Genomic DNA, 10,975 nt, shown 5'->3' on the forward strand with positions numbered 1-10,975 from the left:
TCCAGGAGTGGAACGCTGGTAAACAAATTGTCTGCATAGATCTTATAGTTTGAATTCTTTGCTAGTGTAGAGACAAGCTTCATCACTACATCTCCACCTTGGCCAAGGTGACTTCGGGTGCCATCGCCACCTTGATAAATGTCAAAGTCAAAGAGCATTCCACTGGTACCAGCTCTACCCCATACCTTGAATCCCCATGGATGTGGTTTGCTTTTTATATACTGCCTGATTGGGCGGGTTGTTCCTCGTTACTGTACCATCATTTCATCAATTGAGTTGCGCTCTTCTGCTGTTACTTTTAGGCACTGATCCTTCAGACTGTCTAACCATGGTCGAATTTTCTAAAGCTTGTCTTTCTTCTGGTCATCTAATATGCTGCTATTGTTGACAAAGTGCAGTTGGGTAGTAAGCTGTTGAAACCTATTCCGTGGCATTACACTACTTACTGGTACATAGTTGGTACCTTGTTCCCAGTATTGTCTCATGCTGCTCATTCGTACAAGGCCCATATGAAAATACATTCCCATCATCTGTTTTACTTCTTTCTTCGTGGTGTTGATGCTTTTTCCCGTTTTTTGTGTGCTGTAGAGGTTGGTATTGTCAACCATGCCATCAATCATATCAGCAGTCACAAATTGTTGGATGTACTGATATGGTGTTTTTATATTCTGGTTAGCTGGAGCCTCTATTTTGGCACCGGTGAATGCCAAAATTGGTGATTGAAAGACCTTTTTCCTCCAGCGGTATGAGGGCCGGATTCTTTTTGGTACATTGCCGGCTGTAGGTGCAGTTGCCTGCACTGTGTTACATAAAGGTTCTTCATCACTTTCATCACTTGGCTCGCAATCATTACCACCAATAGTCTACAGTAGATCAAGAAATAATGTTATAGATGTTAATTTTGTTGTCGAAGGACAAGTTTAGCACCCTAAAGCAACCATTATATCGAGACCAGCTGCGCTTACGTCTACATATAAAACATTCACAACTAAATACCTGCAAGTCTGGATGCCAATCTTCATTTGAATCACTCTCCTCATAATCTTCAATTTCACTGTTGTCGCCGTCAATAATTTCTAGTATATCCTCTACTTTCACGCGAGATCGAGAAGCCATGTTGGTTACCACCAAAATTCACAAATTTAATTACACTGAACTACTATTTCACAGAACTCACGATTCTCAACTACAGAATGTGACTATGCTCTTCTCAAGTTCTCCTCAACTTATATACCATCGTCAAAACAACTCACTTGGTGCAAAAATATCCACCTTTACCTTACTTGATAATCCATTTGTATCGGTGACGACCCTCAGTTTAAACACAGAAAGAACTACATAATTAGACGGCATTTCTACTTCACCAGTGCATATTATTGTTACCACATATTAGCCAATGCAGATTAGTTTTACAATGCATGTTTGTCAGCCATAATTCAACTATAAGCTAGGAAGTGCAGGAAATGAGAACAAAGGCCCACTGTTACACCGGTGTAACATGAATTAATTTTGCTTATGAAAAAAACCAAGACATCAAAGGATTTATTACATAATTATTTTGAGTAAAGTACAGATCCTGTTAAACAATATTAAGGATGATTTTGGCAGTGGAAATGCACTTTGGACTTGAGATTATTTGAAGATTCTAGCCATTTCGTGTCAGTGGCTAGCAATGTGGCACCTGCTCTTTTTCAGGATGGGCTATAAATGCACAACCCAGTGTACTAGGGAAAAATTGTCCATGTATGTAAAATATAGGACAGTTTATGTACTCTAGATAAATTAAATAAGAAAATGATAATTTTACAAGGCACCACAGCTGCTCAAATGTTATGTTGCGTATGCGTCACAGAGGGCTCTGTGGGGTTGAAGTTGTTAAAGGTTGACTTGCAACAAAATTCACATTACAGTTATTTGGTATCAAAAGATTCACCATGTCTTACTCTGTTGTGTGGTAGGTGCAAAATATATGGGAATGTGATTACAAGCTCTTAAAAGCAAAAAAACGAACATTTAATCGCAGCCACACGAGACTGCCGTAGTTTGGATTCGCTTTCCAAACGGCTCAAATGGGACGTACTTGTTATAGGATGGTTTCTGTTTACACTTTCATGCAACCTCATTCGTCGAAATATTTTCACAAATATACTTCACGCATTCAATACAACTATGTCTATTGTTCTTACGCGTCTGTTTTATCGTCATTGTAATGCTGTCACTTTTAGCACTGATATCTTATAATTTACTGTAAAAAAATCGTGAAACTTTTCAACCTTAGCTCGAAATAGTACATATCATTGTCTGATAATCATGATGAGCCTGTTGGTCACTTGTGATAATCGAAAAACGCTGCAAAAATTATTTGGGAAGTATTGGGTCACATGATCAGATTACGACTTGATGATTAGATAATGCCGAAACAAAACTGTTAAGTAGCGAGCATCTATATTTGATACGGGGTTTTCGGTAAAACCCGAAGTGTTTGTCATAAACTAGTGCTACGATAAATTTTATATTGAGCTTTTTATTGGCCTTTCAATTCACGTGAGAACATCACGTGACAAGACGATAACCAAACTGTAACGAATATGTCAGAGAAATAAAGAGATTCCAATCTACGGCGGCTTTTCGTTTTTGAGCTTTTAAGAGCTTGTAATCACATTTCCACATATTTGGCACCTACAACACAAAAGAGTAAGACATGGTGAATCTTTTGATACCAAATAACTGTAACGTGAATTTTGTTGCAAGTTAACCTTTAACATTACTCCGTATACTTTGTTCTGTTAAACATTGGTCAACTATGTAAAGTAGCTATGAGAAATATAGCCACAGCTAATGTGTATATAAGCTAGGTTTTCAGATCAACAGTTCATTGCTTACATGAGAGTGCATGTACTACATTTATTATAGCTCTAATATCATTCATACAGGTAAACTATATTACTGTGTACATATCATACTGTTGTATCTACATGTTATTTCATTGCTTACATGAGAGTGAATGCACTACACTCATTATTCTTCTATTATTATTATTCATACTGAAACATAACAATTTATTACTGTCACATTTTCATGGCTGATAGAGGCTGGAAGGATTTTGCCTAATATGTCTATTTCTGGTCATTCCATCAAAGTTTTCTAAAGCAGAGTTCAGAGATCAGAGTTTTTTGTAAACTCACACGTGCAGTAATTGATTGCTACCTCTCAGGACAAATTTGATTGGCTTTTTGAGCTTTTTCATGAAAAAATATCATGTTAATCGTATACATAGAGTTATCTTCCCTTAGAGTGATAACAGTGCCTTCAACAACACGAGTGTTTCCCGTGCCAACAAGGAGCGTTTAGGCCACGCCCCTTCTTTGTGCTAGTCAATCGTAGTGATTGACTAGATTAATAACATCAGCCATGATAATGGTTAAACAATTATCATGAATTTCCACAGTTAAGATATTAATTATTGCTCATATTAAAGAAATGATGATTATAGTTTATTACTCTAATATATGCTTATTATTTAAAGCAATTCAATACCTACATGACTTGCGAAGGCGCTGAATAGCTAGTGTTAAGTTAGTGAGTTAATGCAATCAGTTACCCATAGATAAGATAGATAGTCATACTGGGGTTGTATTCCATTGGTGTGATGGGAAGCTAATCCACTGCCATCAACTGAAAGTATTGACATTGTATAGAGTGATTCATTGACACCACAGTCCACAAACAGCCCTTGCATGTAATATTAGATTTCAATACATAAATCAAATACATAGACTAGCTTGAAGCAAGGACGGCCACTAGTTAGTGGACATCTTTGCTTGATGTAAGCAAGCAAAAAGTCTGAAAGTTAGAGTGGCAAATGTTATATGTTAAATAAAAATGAATTATACTTAATTATACTAAATTATAATTATATAAAAATAATATAGACTTTTTTATTACTTCATTTATTGAATAATTTTTTATTGTAATCATAGCTAAACAGAGTATATTTAGCCATTGCTTGCTAATTGTTTCACATTTACATTTAAACACATTTGCAGTTTCATTTTTCTTAATTTATTTCAACAAAAAACTTCTTTCATGATATGAAATTTAAAAGTTGTAGTTGTTTGAAAAAGCTTGAAAACCTTTACAGTTGTTTTTATTTTCTCTCTTCTCTTCATTTATTTCAATTACACAAAACACTTCTTATGATATGTAGTTTGAAAGTTAGAGCGGCAAATGTTGTTATATGTTAAATAAAAATAAATTATACTAAATTATAATTGTTTAAAAATGAAATAGAATTTTTTATTACCTTTTTAAATAATTTTTCATTGTAATTATAGCTAAACAGATTATATTTAGCCATTACTTGTTAATTATTTTACATTTAAACACATTTACAGTTTTATTTTTCTTCCTAATTTATTTCAACAAAACACTTCTTTCATGATGAGAAGTTTAAAAGTTGTAGTTGTTTGAAAAAGCTTGAAAACCTTTACAGTTGTTTTCTTTTTCCTCTTAACTCATTTGTACTGCTTAAAAAATATTTTCTCATGATATGAAGTGTAAAAGTTAGAATGGTACATGTAAATATTATATAAAAATAATTATTACTCGGGCAACGCCGGGTAGTACAGCTCATAGTTGGTGGCAGTCGATTTGCTTCCCATCACACTAATGTAATACAACCCCAGTATAACTATCTATCTTATCTATGAGTAACTGATTGCATTAACTCACTTACCTAACACTATGTAATATGTATTCAGTGCCTTTGCAAGTCATCTAGGTATGGAATTGCTTTAAATAATAAGCATATGTTAGAGTAATAAACTGTAATCATCATTTCTTTAATATGAGCATTAATTACTATCTTAATTGTGAAAATTCATGATCCTTGTTTAACCATTCTCATGGCTGATGTTATTAATCTAGTCAATCACTATGATTGACTAGCACAAAAAAGAGGCGTGGCCTAAACACTCCTTGTTGGCACCGGAAACGGCTTGTGTTGTTATCACTCTAGGGGGAGATAACTCTATGGTCGTATACATGTATTTGGCATGAATATATTTGGTAAACATATTGATTTTCTCTTAAGCTTGAGCAAAGGCTTTTGTGATAAGTAATAAAATGCCACTCATCTATCTAATCATTTAGAATACAAGTGCATTCTATTAGATTCGTAATAAGACAAAAATATAGTAAATGTGATTTAGGAGAGAGAGATAATATCATGAGTAATTTTTATATATTTTACAGCCCAATTTCAAGTAACTCTTACTTTGTTTGCTCAAAATCTGCCAATTGCTTTTGATCATGACGAAGCAAACAAGATCTCTCTTCCTTCTGCCTATGAAGTGTACACATTTTGAAATAGTATTCTGTTTAGATATGCTTTTATGGTGTAAATAAGTTACCCACCAATTTTTTAAATTTATAATTCAAGCAATTCTACATGGAGTGCAAAAAACTTTTGACATAGCTCCTAGTTCTTGCGGTCATTGCAACGAGTTTTGTGAATGCATTGTGGGAGTCATACAGTCCGATATTAACTGTTTCTTAATTAGTATATATATGCGCTGAGTTGAACATATATACAGGGCCTCTTCTGACATCATTGAAAGGGAGAAACTCTGATTGTGCATGTTACTGTTTGGATACTTTTGCTATAAACGTATATATGGCCTTGATGTCTACATCGCTGTCATTACAGATGATCCAAATGAGGACTACTGCGCTGTCTGTCACAATGGAGGAGACTTATTCTGCTGTGACACCTGTCCAAAGGTTTATCATGTTAACTGCCATGTTCCAGAGCTTATTCCTGGTGCTGTAAGGTGGGTTGAATTTGAATGATGTCTACTTTCCAAGAAGACAGCAACGTCAGCTTTGTGGTGACAAATTAATTACTGGCTACTCACGAGTCCTCTTGGTATATCATGTATGGGTGTTGGTTCAACCAATTTCAGTCTGTTTTATATGCAGGAACAATATACTCTGTATTCATATATTAGATGTCTGGGGATTGATTTGCAATAAAATCCTTTTTTTACTCACTTGGTGGTACAGATTGTCTGAATGTCCTGAAATGCTCAGTGTGCGTGTCGCTCAACTTCAGTTAGCTTGGCAATTGTTTACATAGCTTCAAGGATGCTTTAAGAGAGCTGGTCATCCTAAATGTATAGTTAATCTACAGCTTTTGTTTGAAGCCATTTTTCTAAACCCTAAGAAACTATAATGCTAGAACACTAAGGACTTGGCTGACAATTATCAAGAATATCAAATTGAGTTAATAGTGGCGAGCACATTTGTTTACATTTATTGCATACGAACTCCACACAATTTCATTATCAATCTGGCATTTGCGTTGCTTGCGATTGTATTTGATTTTTTGATAAGAAACATTTTGGAATTTCCAAAACAGTATAGTGTTTTCACTAATTTCAATATTGCTGACATGAACTTCAACATCTTCTATATATTGTAGTACCTTCAGCTGTAGTCTATGCTGGGATGAAAAGGTGCCTCCGCAGCCAGTTGAATCACCTTCCCTTAAAGGTCCTCTCTCAAAAAGAAAGGCTCCATCCGGTCTCTCTGACCATGAAGTTAGACTCTGCGAAAAAATACTTTTAAAGATGTTCTGTTTGAAGGAGAGCATACCATTTCATACTCCAGTTCCTAAAACGGTAAGGAAGGCATACCATTTCATACTCCAGTTCCTAAAATGGTAAGGAAGGCATACCATTTCATACTCCAGTTCCTAAAACGGTAAGGAAGGCATACCATTTCATACTCCAGTTTCTAAAACGGTAAAGAAGGCATACCACTTTAATATTCCAGTTCCTAAAACGGTAAGGAAAGCATACCACTTAATACTCCAGTTCCTAAAACGGTAAGGAAAGCATACCACTTTAATACTCCAGTTCCTAAAACGGTAAGGAAAGCATACCGCTTTGATACTCCAGTTCCTAAAACGGTAAGGAAAGCATACCACTTCAAATATGAGTTTTTAAGCAGCTAGAAAGGTCAACCTGTGTCCAAAGATGTTACTAAAAGCAATCAAGAGGACATAGTATTCTGTAGAACAGGACCAACTTTCATCTTATATATCAGGTCCATAGACGAATGAGTATAATTTCATATGACGACTCCCAAGATAGCAGGGATAGGTATATCAGCTGTTATGCCTTTTCTATAGATGACTTGTTTGAACATGGCAATTCATCTTCTAGTTTCAGCAATTTATTGCTGATCTTCATCTTTGCAGGTCAAGTTCTACTCTTCGTATGTAAAGAATCCCATAGATTTCATGGCCATCAGCAAGAAGTTGATGAGGCAGCACTTTAATCATTATGATAGTGTCAAGGAGTTCATCAAAGATATGAGACTTGTCTTTTCTAACTGCGTTGCTTTCAACGGGGTAGGTCAGCTGAGAGCTACTGTACATCAGCCTACTGCTGTCTTGGTAGCAACGGGGTAGGTCACCTGAGAGCTATTGTACATCAGCCTTCTGCTGTCTTGGTAGCAACAGGGTAGATCAGCTGAGAGCTACTGTACATCAGTCTACTGCTGTCTTGGTAGCAACAGGGTAGATCAGCTGAGAGCTACTGTACATCAGTCTACTGCTGTCTTGGTAGCAATGATTAGTAAAAGTTGTCAGTAGGCTTCAAAATGAAAGGGAAGATATACAGCGTGTTTAATATTTGCATTCACCTTAATAACTTGACCTACTCTGAAGTTCTTTAATGACATTTATCTGCTATTTCACTTGAGCTATAACTTTCATCCATCGGGGTACCAAGCTATCATCAATTAAAACTTTTAACTGATAACAAAAATTCACTCAAGTACTAGTTAGGAGTTTAGAACTGTTGGTGAAGTCCGCTTTAGCGCAGTTAACATTAGTTGAAAAGCATTTCATGGTAATACACGACCAAGCTTTGTGTTTATTTTGACGACTTGTATAAAAGCTCTTTGAACCTAACTTCACGTAACATTAACATTTGGGCTTTTATTAATAAATAAACAGCTCGCACTCACTTCAAGCAATCCACTAATAAATATTACTTTCTCACTTATCTTGTGAATAGAAGTCTCTATCCTCCATTGCTTGGATGCCAGCTGCAGACACATTCGTCTAGAGATCTATTCAAGTCAATCAGTTCTTCTGCTGTTATCGCATCACAAAAACCACCATTTTAAATGAAAAGTACCAGTTTCGGATGTTCACATTTCTTTTGTTTACTGCAGCGTGGCATTATAACAAAGTCTTGTATTCTGCTATGTTATGTTTCATTATGGAGAAGTTGGTTTGAGATTTCCTCATAAGAACTGTTGTTAAAACAACAGTTAAAATCCTGAATTTCATCACCGTTTTATCATCGATTTAATAAATGCGTTTTATCCATTTTAGTCTAAGTCTCAACTTGGGTGGAGAATTATGAACGTGAGGAACTGTTTTAATGATAATGCGCTGTTCTCCCAAATACTCAAATATATTCCAAGGTTGATTAATAAAAAGCTGCACTGCAACAGAATTTGGTTAGCTAGATTTACACTTGCCTTTTGTGTCCGCATTAGTTGCAGCAGAGGTGATTAGGCTATCATAGCTGGCAGCACTTGGTGAGCTTGAAGAGTCTCTGCTGCATCTATTTTATTCCTAGGTGTTTTACGTGAGATAGGCATTGTAGTCCTTATATTGACACGTAATATTTATTGTACAAGAGATCGTTAGCCGTAAGTTACTGTTTATCTCCTAATTTATTCTCATCACTCCTGATCACTCGTGAGAACCAGAGAACCATATTTCATGAGTTCCTGCCCTCGCTTTTTCAAATGTCAATGCTTCAAATTGTGATCTTTTGCAGCTATGTCATTATTCTTTTGTAGCCGAAGTCGGAATACACTCGCTGTGCAGAAGTGGTTCAGCAAGCTTTTGTTGAAGAGATAAAAAAATACTTTCCCAAGTATAGTGAGCTGGCCTCATCTGTGTTGTCCCCTGAGGAAGTTATGAACTTGCACCTAGTTAAAAAACAGAGGGTGAGCACGGAGTCACGCGATGAGTCCGAGCCTGTAGTTCACATCAGCTGACATGAGAGGGACTTCATATGATATGGTTTCATATGATTGCGTAATTAGTCACACTTGCTACAAGCGATTCCCTTAGATGTTTGTAGTTAGTCACGCAATATGAGTATTCTCGGTTAGTCAGCAATAAACTATGTCGATGTCGTGTGACTCCTGAATTTTGACTCAGCTCTCTTTCTCCACTGTATATATTGACTGAAATCTCATTGGATGCTATGATTGCTATCATTTGCACCTCGTATTTAATTTTCTACATCAACTATGGTATTTGAAATTGGCATTCATTTATATATGTACATAATTACAGAATTCCTCTGTCTTCTAAATCTTCCACAATTACAATGATGATAGCAATAGCGAGATTTCAGCTGATGATCGATCGTTTGTTTACATATGTAACATGTTAAAGTTGCATGTAGTACATATATATACACATAACATTGTAACATGCTTAATTTGCATGTAGTACATATACATGTAACATCTTGACCGCGCATGCTGTTTATATGCTTTTATATGTAAGATCTTGACTTGTGTGTAGTTCATATGTAGTCATACTTGTGACAAATTGACATTGCATGTAGTTTGCCTGTTGCACTCTAAAATGTGGTCGTGTAAATCTTTGTGTAACTTGCAGCTCTACTTACTTGCATTACCTAAGACTTGTGGGAGTGATTATCTATGAATACCATTCATGTTGCTGTATCAGTTCATGACGGTTTTTGATGGAGATGTAAATAAGTCATTTGAAATTATTAGACCCAGATCGCTATCAAGTTGTGGTTGTTACTAATCGTAAGAATTATGCACATAGATCCTTGTCAAGTATGTTAAGGGTGATTGACACGGGGTTGTGCTCTCGATGACTATTCGTCGACTTTCCTAACCGTGAACCAATGAGATCACTGAGGCAATGTGGACATTTTTGGAAACACTGCAGCCGTCGCAAACTTTCCTGGTATTTCGCCAAGCATCCACGACAGTTTGCGATGTGCGACAATTTAATGATAGTGATTGACTGTTGTGGATTGCTTAATCCCTTCCTAGCAAGTATTTCATGGTTTCAACTACTGCATTATGTAATGATAATACTACGTCGCAGACTATTCGCTGATGTAAACTCGGATGGGTTTTTAATAATATGCACAATGTTATCACACACGATCACCGAAGTGTTGTAGGATTAATGTCGACACACTGGCATATAGTGTGAGCCAGCCTTGTTGTATCCCAGCAACGTTATGCACAGGTTAAAAAGGTGTACAAGTTGATACACTCTTCATGGTTTGGGAGATGATTGGAGGTTGGATTGTAGGTGCCCATACTATAGCCAGGCGAGTAACCTTTGAAAATGTATGCTGAGATGCATTCCTAATACATTCAAAGGAATATGTAAAGCGAAACTTGTATTCTCATAAAAACTAGTGACTTGAGTACTGCGAATCATTTAATTGTGAACAATTATTACTATCACAAATTGTGGATATATCAAAAATTGTAGTAATATAACAAAAGTGTAGTATAATTCATGAGCCCTTAGGCATGATTGCATAATTACACGTTTTCGTTGATAAACCCTCCTATCGCTGCGCAACTGTTATTCTGTATATTCCTTGAGATAAAAAGTTGATTTTTAAGCAAATAATCTCATTTTTTTCTTAGTAAACGGGTTGCAATTTAGAAGAAGCCAAAATGTTTGTTTTAATTTTATGTTTCTTTTGGAAATGCGAGGCTGGTGAAACCTTTATTTGATTGTCACTTGCCAAGTTACAAATACATGTGTACATGTAAAATATGTATAAAAACGTGAAGACCAGCATACAACTTGTTTGTGACTATTCCGAGTTAATTTATATACGCAAGTTGCACCAGTGTGATACCGAAAATGCCTAAA

General features: G+C 35.9%; 1 protein-coding gene across 1 annotated transcript in view; it reads left to right on the top strand.

Moving 5' to 3' along the window:
- LOC137393279 (E3 ubiquitin-protein ligase TRIM33-like) overlaps positions 1 to 9,745 on the top strand; it is a 38,689-nt gene extending 28,944 nt beyond the window's left edge. The window contains exons 10-13 of the mRNA XM_068079761.1: positions 5,708 to 5,831; positions 6,482 to 6,680; positions 7,262 to 7,414; positions 8,884 to 9,745. Coding sequence (XP_067935862.1) covers positions 5,708 to 5,831; positions 6,482 to 6,680; positions 7,262 to 7,414; positions 8,884 to 9,084 — 677 coding nt within the window. The 3' untranslated portion in view covers positions 9,085 to 9,745. The remainder of the gene's footprint in view (positions 1 to 5,707; positions 5,832 to 6,481; positions 6,681 to 7,261; positions 7,415 to 8,883) is intronic.
- Positions 9,746 to 10,975: the final 1,230 nt, after the last annotated feature.

This window comes from Watersipora subatra, chromosome 4 (genome assembly GCF_963576615.1).
Source record: "Watersipora subatra chromosome 4, tzWatSuba1.1, whole genome shotgun sequence".
NCBI lineage: Eukaryota > Metazoa > Bryozoa > Gymnolaemata > Cheilostomatida > Watersiporidae > Watersipora > Watersipora subatra.